The sequence below is a fragment of the Schistocerca cancellata genome, chromosome 4, assembly GCF_023864275.1.
Source record: "Schistocerca cancellata isolate TAMUIC-IGC-003103 chromosome 4, iqSchCanc2.1, whole genome shotgun sequence".
NCBI classification, from domain to species: domain Eukaryota; kingdom Metazoa; phylum Arthropoda; class Insecta; order Orthoptera; family Acrididae; genus Schistocerca; species Schistocerca cancellata.
Window position 1 is genome coordinate 658185142 of NC_064629.1, and position 26672 is coordinate 658211813.

Genomic DNA, 26672 nt, shown 5'->3' on the forward strand with positions numbered 1-26672 from the left:
CAGAATGCGTGAGCTCGGTATTAACATAACATATTGTGATAACTATATACGTATTATAAAAACAAACTAAGTTACTTCTGTGTCACAGCTTCTCCAAAACTCCGTCCTTTAGCCTTTTATAATGGCGAACCAATTTCTGCTTAAATTCTGAAATTAAAAATCCCTTTAAAAATTAAGTCATTTTTTTGAGAACCGGCGTTAGTGAACAACTACAGTAAATTGTTGGTCTCTTCGTGATATATTGCTCTTAGCTTAGTGTACGTGAAAGTCATATCAAATATGGGTGCCATCTACGGAACTAGTTCAGAGTTTCAGAAAAAGTCCAGAACTGATTTGTAAAAGGCGTATTTCTTTATTAAATGTATTTATAGAACCTATTAACTTTCCTGGTAGCTGCTGCCATCGGCGAGCTTGTTCGTATCAGTGACCATTTCTAACAGTTGTATCGGAATAACGTGCTCATCATACACAATGTAATCAAAAGTATCCGGACACCTGGCTCAAAATGACTTAAATATTCGTGGCACCCTTCATCGGTAATGCTGAAATTCAATATGGTGTTGGCCAACCCTTAGCCTTGATGACAGCGTACACTTTCGCAGTCATACGTTCAATCAGGTGCTGGAAGGTTTCTTGGGGAATGGCAGCCCATTCTCCACGGAGGGCTGGACTGAGGAGAAGTATCGATGTCGGTCGGTGAGGCCTGGCACGAAGTCGGCGTTTCAAAACATCCGAAAAGTGTTCTGTAGGATTCAGGTCAGGCCTCTGTGCAGGCCAGTTCCTTACAGGGATGTTATTGTCGTGTAACCACTCCGCCATAGGCCGTGCTCTATGAACAGATACTCTACCGTGTTGAAAGATGCAATCGCCATCCCCGAATTGCTCTTCAACAGTGGGAAGCAAGAAGTTGCTTGAAACATCAAATTAGGCCTGTGCTGTGATAGTACCACGCAAAACAACAAGGGGTGGAAGCCCCCTCCATGAAAACACGACCACACAATAGCACCACCGCCTTCGAATTTTACTGTTGGCACTACACACTCTGGCAGATGACGTTCATCAGGCATTCGTCATACTCACACCCTGCCATCGGATCGCCACATTGTGTACCGTGATTCGACACTTCACACAACTTTTTTCCACTGTCCAATCGTCCAATGTTTACGCTCCTTACACTAAGCGAGGTGTCGTTTGGCATTTACCGGCGTGATGTGTGGCTTATGAGCAGCCGCTCGACGATGAAATCCAAGTTTTCTCACCTGCCGTCTAACTGTCATAGTACTTGCAGTGGATCCTGATGCAGTTTGGAATACCCGTGTGATGGTCTGGATAGATGTCTGCCTATTACACATTACGAGCCTCTTCAACTGTCGGCGAGCTCTGACAGTCAACAGACGAGGTTGGCTTGTACGCTTTTGTGCTGTACGTGTCCCTTCACGTTTCTACTTCACTATCACATTGGTAACAGTGGAGCTAGGGATGTTACGAGTGTGGAAATATTGCGTACAGACATATGACACAAGTGACACCCAATCACGTGACCACGTTCGAAGTCCGTGAGTTCCGCGGAGCGTTCCATTCTGCTCTCTCAATATGTCTAATGACTACTGAGGTCCCTGATATGGAGTACCTGGCAATAGGTGGCAGCACAATGCAGCTAATATGAAAAACGTATGTTTTTGGGGGCGTCCAGATACTTTTGATCACATAGTGTACGTTTAGCCGTACTCATGTATTTATTTTTCGAGTAAAACGTGTCGTACAAAAAATGGCTCAAATGGCTCTGAGCACTATGGGACTTAACATCTGAGGTCATCTGTCCCCTAGAACTTAGAACTACTTAAACCTAACTAACGTAAGGATATCGCACATCCATGCCCGAGGCAGGATTCGAACCTGCGACCGTAGCGGTCGCGCGGTTCCAGACTGAAGTGCCTAGAACCGCTCGGCCACACCGGCCGGCAGATAGGTACAAATGTGCAACAACTTCCAGTACTTTATTCGCTAAAGCAGGATTGTTGTCAAATAAAATTTTTAAAAAAGGGGTTGTATTTTGATCATTGAACGTTGATTTTTTCGTCCCCTTTTTTAAATACTCTTCTGTTCTGCTGTAGTAAATTCATATATGTCAGTCATATGGATAGAACACAAACCCTCTATCCAAGTAACTCAAGGAAAAAGTGCGATTGACGAAGTATCGGCTATCCAGAATTACGATTTAACACAGTTTGTCGAAATACATTATGGCGAGTGTCAAGTTGGTTGCTATGAAAAAGACGGGATGTGAAATGCAACGTGGATGAAGAGCAGGAGTAGTTTCATGACGTAATTACGTGAAATTCCACGTTCCAAAGCATTCACGCACATGAAGAACGCATTAAGTCTTGTGTATTTCCTTCCCTATCCTAGCGCTGAACCTGTTTTAACGAACTCCGCCCTTACCATACTTTGACTTTTAAACTGATTTGCACAGACAGCCAGATAGGACCTACAGTTAAACATGTACTCATAAGTATGGTAAAACTTTGCTTTTTCATATTTACACATAGCCGTCTGAGGTGGGAGAAAAAGCGACAGAAGAGTTCTTGTTCTGACAGAGCTGAGCACTGGGCGTTGATATTTGACATTTGGATACGTCGTTGAATATCTATCCAATAATGGCATGCCATTAAAAGTCAAGCATTAAGAATGCTTGAGAGACAAATGTGACTAAGATTTAAGATATCTTGAAGTGAAGAAATTGTATGAGATGACTCATTTACGTGCAAGCTGACAGGAATATGTGTAGTGCTACTGCACTCGTTAACAGCGCACTAACTCTTCTTGGCTGGTACGCCGGACCGTGAAAACGCCACTTTTCACCGAATCATAAATCATTCACCAGCCGGCGCTCGCGTAGGATATCGACCGATTTTTAGGCCGCACGGAAACGATTCGCATGAAGGTTACGGTTGCTTCTGTCGTTTCTGTTAAGCTTCCTGCTATTTTTGTTCTTGGTATTGGAGAAGTTACCAAGTAATTCGCAAGCTAAACTGCTGGCCATTAAAACTGCAACTTCGTGAAGAAGGCGGCATGCAACAAACATCAAATTGGCATGAACTGTTCTACACCCTTGGATGGGCAAGTGATCAGCATTTCAGCACAACCGCGCAAATTAGATGGAGATAACGCCATCCACATTCTGTATGTAAGGAAAGATTACGCAGCGGGTTTGTTATTCAGAAACCTCGTTTGAATGTTGATTGTTGTGAGATCATCTTGTAAGAAGAGTAATGTCCGTTAATACTTGTCTGCAAGAAGAGTAGCAGAAGTGATCCACAGAACTACCGTCCAATGTCCTGGACATATTCTGAATTCAAACATAATGAGGTATCTTGAACAGAACGACCTTTTCCATGCCAGCCAGCATGGATATCGAAAACAAAGATCATGTGAAACCCAAATCGCATTTTCCTCACAGGACATTCTTAAAAGCTATGGATCAAGTCAGTCAGTCAGTCAGTCAGGCATTGTTTCTCGATTTCCGAAAAGCACTCGACTCAGTACCACACCTACGCTTATTATCGAAAGTCGTATCGTATGAGGTATCAGACGTAATTTTTTACAAATTGAGGATTTCTTGGTAGGGAGGGCGCACCACGTTATCTTGGATTGAGAGTCATCGACAGATGTAAAAGCAACTTTGGGTATACCCCAGGGAAGTGTGTTGGGACCCGTTCTGTTCACGTTGTATAGGTTGGTTTAATTAAACTTTTGCTTCTTGAGACAGTGTAGACGGAAAACTTTTTACCATATGGGTACCCAACTTCATAGAAATGATGATCAGACTGTGTGCAGCAGGATTTGCATTATTAGTGACATAGCTTGTCATTAGTCGCTGGTATTAGTACAACGATGCAGGGTTGAAACACAAGCATCAGTGTCAATAGCAGCGGCAGACAGTCAACACACGTCTGGACGAGGTGAGCAGGGTTGCAACAAACTATTTAATCAAAACAACTGCAATAGTGCTGCTGTTCTACGTAAGCATCGACGCAGTAAAGGAATACGGAGAGGTCCTCTTTCCGCACGGCGGTTGAAGAACATGATTTGGCAGTTCAAATTAATTGGCGATTTTCGATTTGGTGCTGGGAGAGGTCGATGACCGATTGCGCCACAAATTGTTGAAGAAATTACTGTTCCGTGGGCGAGAATGCTGGACTCAATGTGCGATCATCAAGCAGTGCAGGAGCTGTGTCACGACAGTTGAACATTCCGTGGCCCACCGTTGTGTTGTGCAGCAGTGCAGAAATCCGTAGTGCTGTTCCAGGCTGTGGTCCCGGCGGAGGTTCGAGTCCTTCCTCGGGCATGGGTGTGTGTGTTTGTTCTTAGGATAATTTAGGTTAAGTAGTGCGTAAGCTTAGGGACTGATGACCTTAGCAGTCAAGTCTCATAAGATTTCACACACGTTTGAACATTTTGTTCCAGGCTGTCGTTACGCAGATAGTCATCACATTGAGCAATGTTTGTAATCTGGAATGTGAACATGGTACACAAGTAACAAATAGTTACCTTCTTGTGCTGAAAGTAAAATCTGTTTCTTTCGATGGTTTACTCGTTACTTCTCTTCCACGTGTCCTTACAAGTGGTCCAATAAAGTTTCACTGCCGTATGGTTGCTAGTTTTTTTATAAGGGTCATGTCAAGTAGTGAAAGTTGAATTATAACCACCTTGTACATTAATGACCGTGCGGACAATATTAATACATACCTCCGACTTTTCGCAGTAATGCATTTATCTACAGCGAACTACATTCTGAACGAAGCTGTACAAATATTAACTCAGATACGGTAAGATGGTGCAGTGATTGGCGATTTGCTTTAAATATTCAAATATCCACAATAGTGCACATCAAAAAACGAAAGAAGCATTATATCCTATGAATATAGTGTGAGTCAGTGTTAGGATCCGTAAACTCATACAGATACTTGGGTGTAATGCTTACAAGGGACTGAAGTGGCGGTTTATTGGTAGATTGCTAAGGAAATGTAGTTAGTCTACGTAGGAGATTGCTTGCAGACACGTATTGCTTGTAAATCACTCGTGTGGTCCATCCTAGAATACTGCTCAAGTGTGTGAGACCCGTGTCAGATAGGACCAACATAGGATATTGAACGCATACAGAGAAAGTAAGCACGAATGTTCACAGGCTTGTGCGACAGAGAGACAGACATGCTGAAGAAACTGAGATGGCAGACTCTTGAAGACAGACGTAAACTATCACGACAGAACCTACTTACAAACTTTCAAAAATCAGCTTTAAGTGATCGCTTTAGCAGTATACAGCGCCCTACATATCGCTCCCATAAGGATCGTGAGGATAAGATTAGATTAATTACAGCACGCACAGAGGCAATGAAACAGTCATTTTCCCACTCCTCAATACGTGTTACGCGAACGGAACGAGAAAAGGCCCTAATAACTAGTATACTGGTACGTATCCTGTGCCAGGCACTTGACAGTGATCGCGCAGTATAGATGTAGCTGTAAAGTTGTACATCGTCAGTATTGTGGCCTATCGAGGCTGCGGTTTATCGTTCCGGGATGTTGCTGCTCGCTTTGGTCGGGATCTCACGACTGCTATACGAAATGCAATCGATGGGATTGGTTCAGGAGGTCCATACCCATCGACATACAGAATCTCAGCCGCATCGGAGATCAACGCCCGATAGGACAGACATGTTGTTCCCTCGGGCGTGCAAGATCAGACAGTTACGCAAAGTAGCTAGATTCGGGAGATGGGCTTGTTCGCAAAGATAAATTTGCAGACGGACGGTGTTTCGGACCTGTCAGCACTGCGACTATTGTTGCGGCTGCCATCGACGCGGCAGCAGAGACAGTCAAAATGGTTCAAAGGCTCTGAGCACTATGGGCCTTAACTTCTGAGGTCATCAGTCCCCTAGAACTTAGAACTAATTAAACCTAACTAACCTAAGGACATCACACACATCCATGCCCGAGGCAGGATTCGAACCTGCGACCGTAGCGGTCGCGCGGTTCCAGACTGAAGCGCCTAGAACCGCTCGGCCACGCAGAGACAGTCGCGCCGTTAGTGGTGCGCCCAATGACAACGCTGAATATAGAAGTCGCACCTTGTCGTCTTTGCAGACAGGTAAATCTGCTGCACACAGCATCACGTTGGACTGTGGACAACAAATGAGACTGGTCTGCGTAGTTGCCATCGTGTATACAACACGATCACTTGTGGTTCGCATAGTTTGTAATTTTGACAACAGCCGTTAAATTTCTTATGTATTAAGGCCAGTGACTGTGCCCCATCTTCGCCGTTTCCTTGTGAGGTTATCTTTCAAAAACAAAACGAAAGACCGCATGTTGCTCTCGCTATCCTGACCCGTTTCTAGACACACAGGGTGTTTCCCTAGCCGGCAAGGTCCGCAGATTTCTCACCAGTTGAAAACATCTGGTCATGTGTTGTCTAGAGATTGATATGCCACCATTCGCTTACCATTGTAAATGATGGACTCGGACGAAGATGAAGCTGCATAGACTGATGTGCCCGTATCTGTCGTCAAAGATCAGTTCGACTTGATACCCGTCAGGTCAGAACCATTATTGGTGGCAGAGGTGGCAGCGTTGTGTACTAAATTTCTTACCTAGTACACCCCTAAATCATAAACATATTTAATACCGTATTCTTCCTGCTATATTATATACACACAATAAGTTATCTTTCACTATTTGCTGTCTTTTCTGGTGTTGCAATTTTGATGGCTAGTAGTGTATATTGACTTTAACTTCAGGTTACTTTAAGTCAACGATTTTTAGCTTACATTAAGCGAGGTGAAGTGAAGTCCGGCGTAGACTGGCCAGATAAGTCATAATAATCTGGCGAACTACTTTCTTATTAGCGAATATACCTAATGTAAAGATGAGATAGAGAAAGAGAGAAAGAGAGAGAGAGAGAGAGAGAGATTTGAGTTAGTTTACGTGGCGTTCCAAACACTCCAGTCATTCAGAATTGGGTTTTCTGTTCCCGGGATGTGTTCTTAGAGAGTTCAGCTTGGTACCCACTTCCGTCCTTCAACTGAACACGTGAACTGCCTCTAATGGCGCTGTATGAATGTTAAACTCTAATTGCCTTTTAATGTAGACACGATTTCACTTATCTCGACTGCCCAGACTGCCGCTCAGCCATCCAAGCTGTCAGACAGTTGTACCCAGGAGAGAAAAATGAGTAAGATGATAAGACTTCCTTATCTCGCTACAAAAACGGGGGAAGATTGTAGTATACTGTTGTGTACCAGGGCACGCTGTAATCCAGGGAAGTGAATGAGCAGGCAGAAGCAAAGTAGCCTAAGCTTTCTCCCCAAGATAGCTATGCGTGTTGTAAAGCGCCGCTCCCGGATCGAATCTGCCCGGCGGATTAACGATGCACTGATAACCTCGCCGTTAGGCGCCCGTAAACTAGATTAACGACGAGGGTCGGTGTGCAGGCCAGCCTGGATTTAGTTTGCAGGCTGTGTCCCACATCCCACTAGGTGAATACCGGAATACTACTCAAGTCCCCAGTTACACGATTCGCGAACATTTAGAAAACTTTCGCTCACTTTCACATGAATAACTCTATACGCAGACACTTTCATGCGCGTGCGTGCGTGTGCGTGTGTGTAGGGCGTTGTTGGGGGTAACTGTGAATGACTCAACTTGTGCAATAACTGTGAGTGAACTGCGACGCCTAGTAGCAAAAGCAGAGAATGCTCGCTCGCACAAATATGGGACTGGTTTCACTACCTACTGAAATGTGTGACGTGCTTCCCGTGGTCATATCGAACATTTTTGAAAGGTAATGAATACTCTGATCTTAAACGTAATTTTCAGAAGTAACATAATTCTATATCCAGGCATGTAAAGGATATATACTGTTAAAATAAGCTGGTTCCATTGAAAATAATCTCTCTTAAAATCCACCCAAATTTCTGTCTTCATTCATGTAGAAGATATAGTCTTGTGAATACGGATCAACCTTTTTAAAACACACTCTAGTATGCCACAGATCATCGAAATCAGTGGGTCGCCGGGCCTAGCCTCTCCTTGTGAGACGTAAACGAAGCGTGGCTGTTATCAGAAATGTGTCAAGGGAGCGGAAGTGACAACTAGCGGAGATATGGGAGGCGGCAGCAAGGAACCCTGGGAGTATAGCAAGACTGCCACATTAACTCAGCCCGTCATAACTGTTGCAAACATCACAACCTGCGACCGACATATTTGTTTCAAGTACAGAAGCCCGTCATTCCTTAAGTCAGTCGACATCGAGTGTGGTGGAAATCCCGTATCTGCAGCTGACGCTTAAATCCATCTGGTACTACATACCGCGATTCCGAGGAAATGACTTCCATAAATCTTGAGATGAACTCCACTGGCATATTTACAGGCTTTAAAAAATCTCTTACCGTTCTCTACGTGTGTTTCTCAGGAATGGTTATAGCAGGGGTGTACAGACTTGCTATTGTCGCGAACCGTAAACCTCTCACTGAGTCACTCAGACTACGAAAGGGCCACAAGTAAGAAAAAAACTGTTCACATCATTTGTTTCACATACATTCTCTTTATGTAACAAATATAGCTACAACAATGTATCTTCAAAAGAACTAAGTCCTACAAGAGTCCGTTCTGTCTTTTCGCGCAGGGAGTGTAAGGTAAGTAAATAATTTTTTAAAAAAGCTGAAGAAGGATCGCTGAGGGTTGGGCTGCCACAGTTCCCCTGAGAACATTACCCCCAAACGGGTCTGAACGTAACCAATACCCCCAACAAAGTTTAGCATTAAATTAAACGTTCGACTGAAATAAAAAATACTACCATTTTAATATGACGTCGTAAAAATATTTAGTTAATCTTCAAGCAACCAAAAATTAACTGTATTGTACGTGTTTTTATCAGACCAGGAAATAATGAATAGATGAGACGGTTGGCTCTGCTGTTTCTACTACTTATTTTCATATTCGATTCGCTCCCTGCCAATGCGTATCAGTCACAAATTCAATTTCACACATGTAAATTGTGGCAAATGGAAATTGACTCTTTAAGGCTTTGTCCGATAATAATGGATATACGCCGCCAGGTGTTAGATTGTTCCAAGTTCTGTTTCTCCGCAGAGTTAGCGAAATTTGAAAGAAAGTGCAATTTCCCTAGCTACAATATTACATTTACTGAAACCGGTCTTAGAACTCCATTTATTTCTCGATTTTTCGAATGAAGAAAGTAGTATGTATACTCCATGCGACGACAGAAGATCCTAGACAGCTAGCGGAGTTATTGCCAGATTTCAACTGCCAAGTGCAAATGGCTGCCTCAACACTAAGACACAGCTGCCTGGCATTGCGGTTATACTGAGATGATATCACGAAAATGTAAACAAAATCACGTCGTGTGATTGGCAGTGGTAGACGTGCAAAGCTGCTACGCAGAATCCACTTTAACTGCCAGTAGCCGGCCGTAGTGGCCGAGCGGTTCTAGGCGTTACAGTCTGGAACCGCGCGACCGCTACGGTCGCAGGTTCGAATCCTGCCTCGGGCATGGATGTGTGTGATGTCCTTAGGTTAGTTAGGTTTAATTAGTTCTAAGTTCTAGGGGACTGATGACCTCAGAAGTCCCATAGTACTCAGAGCGATTTGAACCATTTCGAACAGCGAGTAATTTTCCTATAGGCCGTTCGTCAAGAGATACCTGACATGCGCAGACTTATTTCATCTGTGAATGCCAATAGTATTCAAGGCACGCACTGAATAATGCTCAGTTCTGTGATCATTGAAACCTCATTAGATTCAGCCTTGCATTTGTAACGCCTCAGTTTAGGGAGATACGTGACAACTTCAGTATGCACTGTTAAAATATTCACCATGATTCTCTGCAATCCGGCGTATAGCGTATTTATTTTTCGAAAGACATCCACAGGGTACGTCAGTTTGGGGAGACACACGTTATCAGATCTTTTGGCTCCGCCGACGAGCGAAAAACTGGCTGGTGAAACATGGAGCTAAAAGCGAGGCGATAACGCGATCGAAATAGTGGATGCGCCAAGCCGAAAAGTGGCCCGTTACAGTAAGTTGTGGTCTACGTTGAATGCTCGCGTTCTTCAGATAACGTAATTCATGCGTTCCACAGGTTGCGACCTGCTCACTCATCATAACACAGCCAGATTCTCGTTTGAAAGTCCTCGATAATAAATATTAGAACCTAAACAAATAGCGATAATTGACATGTTTCTTTGAAGTAAATTTGTGTACTTATTGAACTAGATATAACTGACCCCCTCCTCCTCCTCCTCCTCCTCCTCCTCCTCCTCCTCCAACAGAGTGTAACTACCCATCGGTTGGAAACGACTGCTCTATATTTAGTGGGATGAATCACGACACTTTGACGTTGGAACATCGGAACTCGCAGTTATTTCACTGTCAGTGGGTCGTGTAAGTACAGCGGATGCCGGCCCTGTCCAGCGAGGAAATGAATCATGCTGAAAATGCGGCTGACTAGGTTCACCCATAAACGCCCCCTGATGTTGTAAGTTCACCTCCCTCTTCCTCCCTCGCCCAGTCTCGCGCAAGTAATTCGCTCGTCAGTTCTGTAGTTGACTTCACAAGTGTTCGGTAGTTGGGCTCTGTCGAGGTGGCTTCCCCTTAACGATTGAGTCGTCGCTTGTTTCTGTGTAACCAGTAATGGCAGCGATGCGAAACCGAAGGCTCCCAGAGGAAGACTCCCCTGTATTCGGTGTAAGGTCGCCCCGTCCCCCAAGGAACAAAGTTCGTGGCCCCGAAGTAGCTGTGCGAAACCGAAGGCTCCTAGAGGAAGACTCCCCTGTATTCGGTGTAAGGTCGCCCCGTCCCCCAAGGAACAAAGTTCGTGGCCCCGAAGTAGCTGTGCGAAACCGAAGGCTCCTAGAGGAAGACTCCCCTGTATTCGGTGTAAGGTCGCCCCGTCCCCCAAGGAACAAAGTCCGTGGCCCCGAAGTGTCGATGCGAAACCGAAGGCTTCCAGAGGCAGATTCCCATGTATTCGGTGTAAGGTCCCCCCGTTCCTCGCGGAACGAAGTTCGCGGCTCCGAAGCCAGCAGTAGGAGAATCCATAGCGTCATGGTAAGTTCTGACGACATGCAGTTTGACCTCTTCAGAAGGAATGTAATAACACGACGCCTGAAAGTAGATACTGTGTCAACGAAAAAATTAATTACAAGAACGTATGCTTCCCTCGAACGAATCTGTAATAGTAAAATGCCTACATCTCTTAACAATTGGTAGTTTTGCATGGTATGGTAGTTTCGAAAGCACTGTGGTAGATGTAAGGCCACTTTATACTCCGTGCATTCCCACACCGTTTCGCTTCGTATTTTGTTGTTTATGCAAGACCTTGTTTTTTTCCTTTTTAGGCGTCGGATCGGAATGTTTCGGGAAACGGGCCCAGTATTGCGCTTAGAATCAAAGAGGTGTTTCAGCCACTGAAGGTTTTCCACGCTTTCCGTAGACCGGTAATTCGACATTTTTATTTTTAACTATACTTAGAAAAACAGTCCAGATAGCACAAATCACATTTATTGGTGACTGGTTTCAGTCCAAAGGCGGGCCACCTTCAGATCGTACTCCAAAGTTGATGTGTCGAGACGGATCCACGGAGCAGGAACTGCAGAAGCCTCCAGATGCTGTCAACTGCGTAATGGTAAGATCTAAACCACGATTGTAAGTGACAAATGTTTGTCACATGAGTTTGATTCGCGATGTTTATATCTGGCCCGACTGTTGTTCCCGCGAGTGTGACTCGTGATGTTCACGTTTGGCTCGCATTCCTTATCACGAGTCAGACTCGTAAAAGCATTGCTAATGGTTAACTTCTGCGTTGATAACGTGTGACACTTTCTCTATTTGTAGACATAGCAGTGTGCCGAAAAACCTGATCGCAGCTTTATGTCCAAGGATGTCCTATTGTAACTGGTTACCTTTTTTTTGGCTGGCGATTCACAGTCATAGAAAACTTTTAAAAAGGTATCGTTGGTGCCTTTGGTTTTTATAGTTAATCCACATGTAAGTAAGTACGTAGTATGATTTTTACGTGTTCATATGAAACTATTCCGCTTGAAAATGGGCAACGACTGTAACAGCAATTGTGGACTTCGTACATAAAATAACGTTAAAATTTGGGCAATTATGTCTTTTAAAAGCCTTTAATAATTACTTTGCGCAAAGTGAGCTGGCTACGTATGCTGATCAGCCTATGTTGAAATCAGCGTTCGGTCAGCGTGAGCCAAAATTTTTGGCAGTTTCCGTTAACCAACTACAAGGAGGTGTTAAGGTGTTCTGCGGATCTAGACCACGACAGATTCCGCCCCTTACTTTTGAAGCCGAGAAACGCTTAAAATGAAGCACCGTGGATTTTTATCTTGTGTATCAGCAAAAGAAATAACTCTTGCAGAGATAGGTGTGTATATAGAAAGTGTATTCCCTCCCACCGGAGGTTCGAGTCCTCCCTCGGGCATGGGTGTGTGCGTGTGTGTGTTTTGTTCTTAGCATAAGTTAGCGTAAGTAGTGTGTAAGTGTAGGGACCGATGACCTCAGCAGTTTGGTTCCTTAAAAATGGAAAAAATGAAAAATAAATATAATGTGTTTTAAAATGTACCTTCCGACCGGATCGCAAAATAAATTTATTAGTGATAAGCCGAGTTATGTGACTGAAGGAATCAGTGATGTGTTTTATTATTTAACGAACAGAAAAGTCTAGATCACGTTTTATTAACTGTTACTTCCAGTTTCGGCCGAATTACGCTATCTTCGGATTTAACACTAAAATACAGGGCTGTTGCCACCACCGGGGTCAGCTTATCTACGTAAGCCATCGATTCGGTTGATTACAAGTCCCAGAAAGCGACATTTCATTTTTATTACAATCATGAGTATGCCTTCCGGGCCAATCTGTCCCGGATCCTGTGATCCGGTTGTTTGTTTTTTTGTCTGTCGTACTAATTTCAAACAACGCATCTCTATCCCTCGCTGCAGCGTTTTAAATGATGCTTACATTAAAAGTTAGTTTTCTGCCAACTGTCAAAAGTGGCAATACACGACGATTGTAAACTTTGTTTGAAACAAATCGGGAGATTGGGTCTGAAAAATCTATTTAGTATACTCTTTTATTTTTGTTTTTATCCAGTCATAGTTGTCACCAGTAATAAATACTGTAAACAACTAAACACATCGAACAAAAATTAGCCACCCCCAAGAGACGATATACTAACATCACGAGGACACCACTAGTCCTGATAATAGGCTTTAGTTCGCCGTGGAAAAACGTCCATAAGTTGCTTAAAGTATGCCGTATCGAATAGAAGCCGCTCATTAATTCTGAGATCTCGTAGAGCTGCCAAATTTCTGGAACACTGATTGCTGAGTTTTGACCGCTATTCCAAATGATCTGATGGTTTTTGTGGGATTAAAATCTGGTAAATTTAAGGGCCAGTTGTGACATTACGAGTCCCAGCTTCCACTGTTTCACGCTGTATTCGTGTGGTGTAATCGCCCTTTGTATCTGGCGGATGTGATGTCAGGCAGTGGGTGGAAGCGACTCTGACAGCAAGGAGCAGCCACTCTGTTGTTGGTGTGCATATGAGGGCATCCAGTTAGTATTGTGTTAGACCAGCCAGTGTGTTTTGATAAATGTGTTCTGTAAAGATCGAACTTTTATTTAGCCTCTCATGACAAATATGTTAGTTGTTGCATAATATGAGGCCCTAACTTAGGTTTTGCAGTCAAAGTGCGGTAGGGTACAGAGTATTCTTTAAACCAGCAGCGTTTTATCTACATGTACATGATTACTCTACAATTCACAATTAAGTGTCTGGCAGAGGGTTCATCAAACCAGCTTCAAGCTGTTTCTCTACCGTTCCATTCTTGAACAGCGCGTAGGAAAAACGAACACGTAAATCTTTCTGTGCGGTCTCTGGTTTCTCTTATTTTATTTTATTATTCCTCCCTAATTACTCCTATTATTCTTATCATTCCTCCCTACGTAGGTGGATGCCAACAAAATATTTACATACTCAGAGGAGAAATTTGGTACCTGAAATTTCACGAGAAGATCCTTTCACAACGAAAAACCGCTTTGTTTTAATGATTGCCACCCTAATTCACGCATCATATCCGTGGTGCGCGCGCTCCCGTATTTCGCGATAGTACAAAAGGAACTGTGCTTTGAATTTTTTCGATGTCCTCGGTCGATTCTGTATGATGCGAATTCCCCACCGTACAGCAATACTCCAGAAGAGGATTTACAAGCGTAGTGTAGCCAGTATCTTTACTGTTGCGTTTTCTCGTTGTCCTGCCAATAAATCGTAGTCTTTGGTTTGCTTTACCCACAACATTATCTGTGTGATCGTTCCAGCTCAAGTTATACGCAATTGTAATCTCTAAGTATTTAATTTAATATTCAGCCTGTAGATTTGTGTTATTTATTGTGTAACCGAAATTTGTCGGATTCGTTTTGAAATTGATGTGGATGACTTCACACATTTAATGATTTAAAGTCAGTTGCCACTTTCTACCCCATACAGATATCTTGTGGAAATCAGTTTACAATTTGTTTTGATCATCTGCTGAGTTTATTAGACTATAAATGACAGCATCATCTACAAACAGGCTAAGAGTGCTGCTCACATTGTCTTCTAAATCGTTTATGTAGGTCAGGAACAGCAGAGAGCCTATAACACTTCCTTGGGGAACGCCAGATAGTACTTCGGTTTTGCTCGATGACATTCCGTCAGTTACTACGAACTGTGACCTTCTGACAGGTAATCACGAATCCATTCGCACAACTGAGACGACAGTCAACAGGCACGAAATTTCATTAGAAGTCGCTTGTGTGGCACGGTGTCAAGAGTCTTCTGGAACTCTAAATATATGGAATCAATTTGACAGCTGTCCCAGATGAAAAACAGTTACGGGAAAAATGCAAAAGAAGAAATCGTAGAAACACTGAAAGATCGGCCGTTTTCTGTTTCAACAGACAGTAGTAACAAAGGCGAGTCTAATTTATATCCCATAGTTGTTAGAGTTTAAAATAAGATGACCTAGAAATTGAAATCACCTTATTATCTCTCGCTAACTTTAAAGGAGATTCCACTGCCATCAACAGAGGAACACTGCTTCTTAACACACTGGAGGAGTGTAATATTCCACTCAGTAACTGTTTACCTCTTAATTGTGGTAATGCATGTTCAATGGTTGCCGGTGTGTTGATAAGCATACCAACCCAAAACCAATTACCTTGGCTACGCCACAGGTATACGGTATGGAATCAACGTTTTGGTAGCTGTAGTATTTTCAGTCGCGTTTTTATAGCCGTGATATAGCTTCGTGACTTCATAGGGAAAGACTCATATCAGTTGTCTAGGAATTATACTGAAAATGGGCCCCGGATTTTTATCGTTCGTATCTCCCTATTTTAAAAACTGAATTTCCCGAATTTTGGTTTTTGAAAGCTGGCAAGTTTGCGCCGTGTTACATGGCTGCGAATAGTACACATTCATTTCCCCCCCAACCCGTCGTGATCCATTATCAGGATTTTGTGCGTTTTGCCGATGTGGCATTTGTATATCACATGATGGAGAAAACGATGTTACAAATATGTGGAAACGAAGCAGCACCAAGAAAATGTTAAGTGTGTGAATAACGATAAAAACTGGAATTCGATGTAAAAAGTGAAAGTTTGCTCTTTACAAAGGGTGGCTGGTATTTATTTCCGTTGAGCTTATATATATGATTAGAAATATGCCTCGGGTCTAAGACCATTTTCAAGGAATGTAGGTACTGAAGTCAGAGCCAACGTGCAGCTTCTTGTACTCCCGCGAAGAAAACACTGATATTTGATTTAAAGGAAACAGAACTGGAAACTGGGGTCAGAGGCGAGTATTCGGTACAGTCCTTAAAAACTTGTTCCATTCGTAACAACGTGTAGGTGTGAAAGGAGGTTCTAGACTATGATAGAAATGAAAAGAAACGCGAGGAACCGAATAAACTTGAAACATTAGTTACCACGGCAGAGGGCGATACTGAACAGAATGTATCAAAAACAGATTGAAATAATCTGGTACTGCGTGACTTATTTCCTTGTTTCATAAAAATCTAGAAAAGATGATTTTTGTGTGTTTGGTGTTAACTGAATTGTGTGCCTTCCACCTCTTTACAAATAGTAATATCAACTTTTCTAATCTAAAATTTAGTTCGATGCTTAACTTGATTGGAGTATTCGCTGATGTCTTACCTTGTCAGAGGCAATAGTCTTATAAAGGCTGTGAACCACTGGAATAGGCTAAAGCGTGCATAACCGAAAACTGTGTAAGATATTTCCATCGTGTTCGTGATGGTTGATTTTATTCGTCGCCAAAATGGGCGAGTCAATAGGAATAAATTTACTGCCAAAAGAAATGGTAATTCGCGATAACCGCTCCGTTATCCGTCATTTATGTGGTAGTAGGCAATCACAGACTTGGTCGTCGCTATTCAGACTGCTGGCTACGTAAGTTTTAACTGGCAAACTCCCCAGTGGCCTTTCCATGTAGAGCGACGCGCGTGCAGAGAACAGATTGCTTGCGCTTAGCATCGACCCATTCGAGGTCAGCCGCCCTAGGTCGTCGCCGATCGTGCTGCAGGCACGGTAGGAAATTCCACGTGTCTGCTTCGTGTTTAATTGTGTATCTGTTCCCAGAGGAGAAGGCCAACCTCACCGTTCGTCTGTTCTACTGTAATGATGGATGATCGTAGTCAGGGTCGACAATCTAATTTTCTCATCATTTCGAGTTGAGCCCTGTACATTACTGAACAATCATTCATCGGCCCCAATCAGAGTCCAACGTCGACAGCTACGTGTAAATCAACATTTACATTAATATTTCTGCGTTGGTGTGGAACTTGTCAGGAAAAATTGTCAACTTCCAGAATCAATGCCTTCAAATATTAGATTGGTGCGTAAGTTCGTAGCGCTTTTGTTTCTCATGTTGGTATTCCGGTTGCTATGGCTGTATTTGTCGATAGTCATTTTTTATTTGTAGTGCACTGTTGCTTATGAGTTTACATTTTGTCATTTGGAGATAGTGAGTGGAGCTGTGAACACAAGAAAATACAGTGCCAAGTGGAGAAACCGGAAAATTTCCGACATATTCTTCTGTTTGAATTCAGTAGAGGGGTTACAACAGCGGCGACAGCCAGAAACATTTGCGCCGTGTATGGGGATAATGCCATTGGACAGAGCACGGCAAGAAAATGGTTTTCTCGATTTAAGGAAGATTATTTTGTCATTAGTGACTCTACGTTGACGAAGACCTTCAGGGTTCATGAAGATCGTCTAAACGCATTAATCCACAATACTGCATGGCGGTGCACTGGCAAATGTGATGAACTATGATCAGTCCACCATCGTGCGAGATTTGCATACGATGGGAAAGGTTCGGAAACGGGTGTATGGGTACCTCAACCTCGAAGCCAAAATCAAGAAAGTGAGCAGGTGGCCATTATGTGCATTTCTGCTTGCTTGTCATTGATTGGCTCGTGAACAACACCGAGCATTCGTATCCTGTGTTGCTACTGGTGACGAGAGAAATGGTGTCTTTATTCTAACATAACGAAAAGTAAGGAATGTTGAAATGTGTGTGAATTCCTAAGGGACCAAACTGCTAAAGTCATCGGTCCCTAGACTTACACACTACTTAAACTAACTTACGCTAAGGACAACACACATACCCATGCCAGAGGAAGGACTCGAACCTCCGGCTGGAGGGGCCGCGCAGTCCGTGACATGGCGCCTCATACCGCGCGGCCACTCCGCGCGGCAAGAAAGGAATCGTTGAGCCCAAACAAAGCCCTGCGCACATCCACGAAAGATGATGATACGCATGATTTCCGGCATATGATGAAACATCCAGATCTCATCGACGATGAAAACTTTACTCAAAAACTTCGTCGACTCTTCGTTATATTGCTCCACAGTTCCGAATTTGAAAGCTGCGTCTGTCTGTAGTCCACCGTCAACCATTGAACCACAAATTCGTTCTTTACCAACTTATCGTGTAAAAATTGATTTCCATTCCCACCAACACACCTATTTCGGCTACTTCGCGCACTTTCATTAGACTATCAGCGAGAATCATCTCGTAGACTTTTTCGGTTACTTCGGTAAACCACATCGAAGGGCTATCAAAAACGGATGTTCATTTAAGCCCGTTGAAGGTTAAATCAATATCTAACTAGTGTCTTTAATGGCGAAGGATCACCATAAATAGTATTTAATTTCGTTTTTGTCTCTAGACATGTTTTCTGGGCTGTAAACATATGGCAAATAACTGAACGATACTGCACTTCATCTCTATGGATACAACATGGCCTAACAAACTGAAATAGCTGCCACGGCCAGACTAACGAATGAATTTGTGTCCTTACTGTTTTACCGTCGTCCTACAGGTGATGGCACATGATGGGAAAACCTAGAAGGCCTTCATAAGCTATCGCTACCTGTTAGCACCAACTTGGTTTAGCAACATCTGTCTTACTGAGCCACTCTCGTGTATGGGCTGTGACTTCTCCCTTGCCTCATTTGCGTAAATGGTGGGAGGCTACATAAATACTGAAATCAGCTACCTTCCTACCTGCAATCACGAACAATACATGCAAATGACGGGCGTGGACCTAGATTTAGATCACGTTCTCTGCAACGACCACCTGTCTAAAAGTAATGTGGAATTCCATGTGAAAGATAGAGGCATTTCGGAAAAATGTGGAGTGATGAAGTCTACATAGAATTTCGACGACGACGACGACGACGACCACCACCACCACCACCACCACCACCACCACCACCATAGAGAAACACTGTTTTACAGTGCAGTTAATGCTTCGCTTTAACTGAGATCTTGAATCTACCCGGATTATCTCAGCATTCGTCATTTACTACGTAGCTTTGTATAAGGTATCCTGACAGAAAAGGACAATATTCAGGGACATGACAGGAAAGAGCCTTCGAAGCAAAATGGTCTCTCAAAGATGGACTATAGAAGGCATACCTTAAGAGCTATGAGCACTTGTTCGTTAGAAGAGATGTATTTCACCGTTGCGAATATGAACAAATGCTCATAGCTCTTGAAGTATGCACTTAAGATCTCATTTTTACTGGACACTGTTTTCCTTTGTTTTCCATACTACCACATCTCAAAATATGGAAAGCAAAGAGCTTGCAGTAAAAGACATTTGTTTCACAATATCGTTAAGGTAGACGTGCTCAAAGCTCTTCAGGTATGCATTTTAGAGCTTACGTTTACTAGACTTCTTTGGTTCGGTTCGAATGATTGTTCCTGCCACATTCTTGAATACTGAACATTCCTCCTGGACACCCTGTGTAGTTCTCCCTTCGACAAGGTAACCTGTTGCGCACACTAAATGCTGTATCTTTTTAAATCGAGGAATATGCATACTTTTCTAGTCGGTATGCTAATAGAAAATGAAATCCACTAAATATGACAGACGTTGAGGACTGTAGTGAGGTATATGAAAAAGATGTAGCTCATAAATTAGAAGCTAACGGATAAACGATATTCTTACATTGACAAAGAAGAAATTTGAATTGAAGATAGTACAGCTGGTATGCTTTCGAGATCTCTTCACTTACTTGACGTATTACGTGTGTTGGAAGGGACAAAAACTGGATAACGCACTCAGTTATGGGAGTCGTTAATCGTTGTAATACTGATTGACAGGCATAATGTGAACTCTGTCACCTAATATGTAACGCTAGTTGTAAGTAACGACCTGACATTTGTGTATCGGCTAATCGTCGGAAAAGCATTCCAAAACAGTGTGAACACTGTGTGTGCAGCTGTGGTCCATCCGTGCCTGAGCGATACTCTTATCTCAAACGACAAAAAACGGCATGTAGAGGATACTGTTGGTAATAAATGTATGCAGCGATACAGTGAGTTAGGGGAAATAAGAAAGACGTGTATAGAAGCAGAAACAGCCAATGAATTGCTAATCGTGTTCTGACAAACATTTTCGAATCCTGAAATAAGATGTTTAGCTTTCTTGTCGTATCTCTGTCACAGCAAAGAGGCAGTGAAGAGTATAGGGAAAATGCTTTTTCGTTCACTGTGATGCATCTGAACACGATACGATTGAGACAACTGGCCATATATCATTTAAGCCAGTCGTCGTCTTTGTTTCTTGTTCTGTAGTTGAAACAACGTTGAAAGCAACGAAAAGATTTTCGACACTTTGTATGTGATACTGATCGAAAACTGTATGTGGTGATTTCCATTTAGCCTTAGTTGTTAAATATTATTTCAGGGAAAGATGTGAATAATGTTGACCACGTTGATGCCACTTCTCTTGACTTCCGGAAAGCATCCAGTAAAGTTCCACACTACGTCCTAGAAAGCAAGATACTTTTCTTTAATGGAATATGGGGCCTAGTGCAAGATTAGCGTGACGATTGTTTAGTAAACAGAAGTCAGTGCGTCGACCTCAGCTGGGATACATCGTCAGAAGAGAGTTATATCGGGCGTGTCTCACGAGTGTGTGTGATAGGACGGTTATTATTCACGAGGTACACAAATGACGCGGTAGATAACGTTAGTAGCTATCTCATGCTGTTCTCAGACGACAGTTTGGTTTACGGGGAAGTTGCATCATTAGAAAATTGACGTGAAATGTAGACCAGCAGACGACTAATGTTTGGTTCAGAGCCTGGTAGCGGACCGTTAACGTAAGCGAATGCAGTTTAGTATCCTAAATAACGAAGAGACCGGGTATTGTTTAGTTTCACCATCGCTTGACCTTGGAATAAGTCACAACAGTAAATATGTATGAAAAGGGTCACGATCGTGTTTGTAGCCAATGCAAGCTATTTGTTAGACACAGTTAATAATATGAGTGGTGTTCAAAAGAAAAGGTACGAAACAACACTGTGGTTATAACTGAAATCTTTATTCAGAAGTAATCAGCAGAAGCTCGAGCACAACTATCTCACTGTGTTTTGAGCGGAAAGATTCCCTGTTCCCAGGATTCCTGTGGATGTGGCAGGAGCCAGTCGTCCATTTTGCCCTTCAGTTGGTCGTCTGAGTTTAAGCGTTCCCTTTGAGATGTTTTTTTAGCGGACCAAACACATGGAAGTCACAGAACGACATGTCCGGGCCGTAGGGCAGATCCTCAAGTTGCTCCCACTTGAACTTGGTCATTACGCTTTATGTGACCTCGGAGACGTGTGGACACACGTTATCGTGGAGAACTATCACTCCCAGGCCGTTTGTTCTTAGTCTACAACTTTTCACAGTGCACGTCACTCTTAATGGTTTTTCCGTGCTCCAGAAATTCAGTGAGCATCAGACCTCGGACGTCGAAAAAGACGGCGATCATCACCTTGCCCGCTGAATTTCTTAGGGACACGCCGGACTCTAGTTTCGCATCTCTAGATGTCTCACTGCTTTATCCCAAAGTGGCGCATGAAAATTTCAATGGGTTTGGTTGTTACGATGTCTCGTACCTTTTCATTTCAGCATTTCTTTCACATATCGTGCACACAAAAGTTCAATTTTAACTCTGCAGCGGAGTATATGCCGTTCTGAAACTTCCTGGTGGACTAAAACTGTGTGCCAGACAGGGACTCGAACCTGCGACGTCTGCCTTCACGAGCAAGTGCTTTACCGGGTGAGCTATTTTTTAATTAAAATATTTTATTGTACTGATAAAGTACTACAAATTACAATGTTTTACAACTGCTCATGCAGAGCTAAACAATCATCGATATAGCCATCAAATTATTTACGTTATTGAGGGAATCCGAGCACTACGCCTGACCTGCCTTCACAGGTTCACACTGTCGGTAGCTCTTCTATTACATTCGATGCAGGAGAACTACTGTGACGGTGGGATGGCAGCAGAAAGGGGTACTGGCGGAAGTGAAGCAGTGAGGGCAGCTGACAAGTCGTGCCTGGATAGCTCAGTCGGTACAGTACTTGCACATGAGAGGCAAAGGTACCATATTCGAGTCACGGTTTTAATCTACACTCCTGGAAATTGAAATAAGAACACCGTGAATTCATTGTCCCAGGAAGGGGAAACTTTATTGACGCATTCCTGGGGCCAGATACATCACATGATCACACTGACAGAACCACAGGCACATAGACACAGGCAACAGAGCATGCACAATGTCGGCACTAGTACAGTGTATATCCACCTTTCGCAGCAATGCAGGCTGCTATTCTCCCATGGAGACGATCGTAGAGACGCTGGATGTAGTCCTGTGGAACGGCTTGCCATGCCATTTCCACCTGGCGCCTCAGTTGGACCAGCGTTCGTGCTGGACGTGCAGACCGCGTGAGACGACGCTTCATCCAGTCCCAAACATGCTCAATGGGGGACAGATCCGGAGATCTTGCTGGCCAGGGTAGTTGACTTACACCTTCTAGAGCACGTTGGGTGGCACGGGATACATGCGGACGTGCATTGTCCTGTTGGAACAGCAAGTTCCCTTGCCGGTCTAGGAATGGTAGAACGATGGGTTCGATGACGGTTTGGATGTACCATGCACTATTCAGTGTCCCCTCGACGATCACCAGTGGAGTACGGCCAGTGTAAGAGATCGCTCCCCACACCATGATGCCGGGTGTTGGCCCTGTGTGCCTCGGTCGTATGCAGTCCTGATTGTGGCGCTCACCTGCACGGCGCCAAACACGCATACGACCATCATTGGCACCAAGGCAGAAGCGACTCTCATCGCTGAAGACGACACGTCTCCATTCGTCCCTCCATTCACGCCTGTCGCGACACCACTGGAGGCGGGCTGCACGATGTTGGGGCGTGAGCGGAAGACGGCCTAACGGTGTGCGGGACCGCAGCCCAGCTTCATGGAGACGGTTGCGAATGGTCCTCGCCGATACCCCAGGAGCAACAGTATCCCTAATTTGCTGGGAAGTGGCGGTGCGGTCCCCTACGGCACTGCGTAGGATCCTACGGTCTTGGCGTGCATCCGTGCGTCGCTGCGGTCCGGTCCCAGGTCGACGGGCACGTGCACCTTCCGCCGACCACTGGCGACAACATCGATGTACTGTGGAGACCTCACGCCCCACGTGTTGAGCAATTCGGCGGTACGTCCACCCGGCCTCCCGCATGCCCACTATACGCCCTCGCTCAAAGTCCGTCAACTGCACATACGGTTCACGTCCACGCTGTCGCGGCATGCTACCAGTGTTAAAGACTGCGATGGAGCTCCGTATGCCACGGCAAACTGGCTGACACTGACGGCGGCGGTGCACAAATGCTGCGCAGCTAGCGCCATTCGACGGCCAACACCGCGGTTCCTGGTGTGTCCGCTGTGCCGTGCGTGTGATCATTGCTTGTACAGCCCTCTCGCAGTGTCCGGAGCAAGTATGGTGGGTCTGACACACCGGTGTCAATGTGTTCTTTTTTCCATTTCCAGGAGTGTAGTAGTGTGTCACAAAAAATTAATTCAAAAACTGCAGTTTCAGCAATCAGACGTATCTGATCCCATACGTACGTGAAATATATACTACTATATAAAGACAATGCGTTGTTTAACGTTGTTACCAAAAATTTCGTGTAGTTCTTGACCGATTTTCTTAAAATATTCACACGATACTCTGAATATATATATATATATATATATATATATATATATATATATATATATATATATATATATATAGCAAATAAGTATATACATACTATATAAAGGATAAAATTTTTAAACGGTACTGTAATAAAAACTCCGACACACACACACACACACACACACACACACACACACACACAACGCGCGCGCGTTGTTAGCAAAAATCTCGAAACGTCGGTGACAGACTGACTTCAGATTTTTTACTGGACATAGGTTATATGTATATTAATTTAAACAAGAAGTTGCAGGTTTTCTGTTAAACCAGCTGCCAAGATAGATAGTGCTGTGCGCTGCTCCTTCGTGAAAATGTGCGTTTTCGTTTTCTTTCTCACAGTCTGTTTAACTACGATAGAATGTCATTTAAACCATTAGACAAATTGTTTCTCCCATATATATGTTCTTATTTCTTTCCCCTTATATATAATTTTAAACAAAAATTGTATGCACAACAGTGTGATATTTTGTTTTATTCCTCGCTGTCGGTTTTAACAGAATTGAGGAAAGTTGTAATTATGACTTATCGGCTTAGGATCAGAATCAGATACTTTGTAATCCTACCCGTTTGCAGATTAAAACTTTGGAAAATATTGTCATTGAAACTATTATCCTCACCAGATCCAGTAACAGGGGAGATCTCTCTTACTCCATACTTCAATCATCCCAACCGATTTACCCATTCGTTTTCAGCGACTTCAGTTCCCAATTAAGGTTTCGTTTACAGTATCAATAAACAAGGTTCAGAGTGAGAAAGAGGGAGGAGAGGAACTGGACAGACGGGGAGAGGGAGAATCAGGTCGTGTAGCCAGTCCCATACATATTTAGCAATTGCGAAGCATTGTCTGGTTCCTAGTAAGTAATAAGTTAGTAATACATTCTCTAAAGGATAAATATTGTCAGATTCGAAAGAAGCGGTAGGTGGCAGAGCAAAAACCAAACATGAACCAGGCATCGAACCCAAGACTCTTTGGTTTGTAATCTGGTACTTACACAATGAGCCACAGTGGTTTACTTGTCGCAAAAATCGTAGTTTGGGTCTACATGTGAGCGTAACTTTTCTCTTTCTCCATTGGCTAGCTTTATATAGATTTGGCTTTCCTGAATGCTTTATGAAAATACTGACTCGAATTGTTATTAGAACATCGTGTTCTGTGTGCCTTTAATATGTAACAAAATGTATAGAATGCATTGGACTGAAACTTTAGTTATTTTGTGAATGCTGCAGTATATATTATTTCATAAAGTATCTTTTAATACTGTCACATCCCTCAAATAATATAGATAAATTTAAAAAACTTCATTGTTTGAAGGCTGACTGTGTGCATGATGTTCGGGAGCCAACGTCACAACATATTCTATATAATATTTTGCGTAAAGGAAACGGGCATCGACCGAGGTTCCAATTTGAATTTCGCTGAAACCGCTTCACTTAAATTCTTCAGTATCACAGGAGTAACACTAACAACTCAAAACATTTCATGGAACGTATAGAGGCGTGCATGTGGAGAGGACACGGAGAGTAAATGTGTTCTCGTTGGGAAAAGATGGAGTCTTAAGCTTCCTACCTTAACGATACAATCGTGAATCTTTCACGGAATTAATTACAGATGAAAGTAATTTTGATTCATAGACTTTCGATACAATATGTTGTCACCTAACAGAGCTTTTTCTGACTGGAGTGATACACTGATACTACAGGAAGTGATTCACGTTCTGTTGAATTGGCTGTCCGCAGTGCATCGCCGTGGCACAAGACCAGTTTGTTGCCTCCGCCAGGGTAATGTCTTCGTACACCGCCCGTCCAAAGATTTCCGAGATTGATTTTATTCCTGTTGCATAAGCGACATCAGAGCAGTAGCTATGGTGTCAGCTTGAACTAACAACTGTAAACAGCAGATGGGCATTCGACCAGTCATTTGTGAACAATGTTAAGCAGTGGACGTGCGGTCGTAGTGTAGCAACGTTGTTGTGTCACAGATAGCAATGGAGAAACGTCTCAAAATGAAATGTTAAAGACATTCTCCCGAATGCTTTGAAGAAGATGAAAGTATCTACAAAGTTTTTCCAGAACTCCGCGCCCGAACAAAGACAGCAACGCTAGACGCCTTCTGCGACTTCATTGAAATGCAAAACGCAGACAATTCTTTTCTGGAAAAACTCATCACAGTTCACAGGACGTGGTGTTATTAGTACGAACCTACCACAAAACGACAAAGAGCAGAAATTCACATAAAGGGCATTATTGGGATTCAAGCCAATGTGGCGCGCGAGTTGAGCAACATTCCAAAGAATTACTTTTCTAACAGTTTAACCTGCTTGTTCTGACCATTGTACTCAAGCCAGGAGACTATGTTGAACACATGAAGCATTATAACCACCATTTTAACGTTTCTCTATTTTTTTTATTAATCCAGCTATTTGGACTGACGGGGGTATTTGAGTGTCTCGGAAGACATTCACTGATGATGCCTATTTCTTGGAAATGATCCTCAGGCTTTCCACATTCCTTTCGGAATATATTCACAAATGCTTTAATATTATTCACACACAAAACCGGACTGCTTAACGATTGGAAGCGGTATCTTCAGATTAGTAGACTATCAGTGATCCAACAAATGATAACACAAAACAGAAGTACAATGAAACAAATAACTCAGCAAGTTGATGGAAGCTTCATAGTTGTATCTTTTTCCAGAAATCGACGAAGTGCAACGGCCTTACTTTAAGTTCAAGTGTTTTCTTACTGTGGTACAAAATGTTCATTCGTGGCGTCTAGTCTTTGTGTGCTCCTTTTCACAACGTGGTAGCTCACTTACGAGGTCTGTTCAAAAAATTCTGGAACATTCGTAATTTCGCGCCAGTGTTGTGTTGGAGTGAAATGCAGTTGGCACCCCTGTTTGCGAATTTCTAGACGGCAGAGTTCGAGTAGTGACGCGTCTGCATTAAATTTTGCACGAAACTCTAGTAA

General features: G+C 43.2%; 1 protein-coding gene across 8 annotated transcripts in view; it reads left to right on the forward strand.

The window, feature by feature from the left end:
* LOC126183383 (F-box/LRR-repeat protein 2) overlaps window positions 1-26672 on the forward strand; it is a 262031-nt gene that overhangs the window by 94111 nt on the left and 141248 nt on the right. For 3 of the 8 annotated variants that reach the window (XM_049925315.1, XM_049925316.1, XM_049925323.1), the window contains 2 exons: window positions 11421-11519; window positions 11603-11707. The exons of the other annotated variants lie outside the window; for them this stretch is intronic. In XM_049925315.1, the coding sequence (XP_049781272.1) occupies window positions 11421-11519; window positions 11603-11707 (204 nt within the window). The remainder of the gene's footprint in view (window positions 1-11420; window positions 11520-11602; window positions 11708-26672) is intronic. 8 annotated transcript variants of the gene reach the window in all.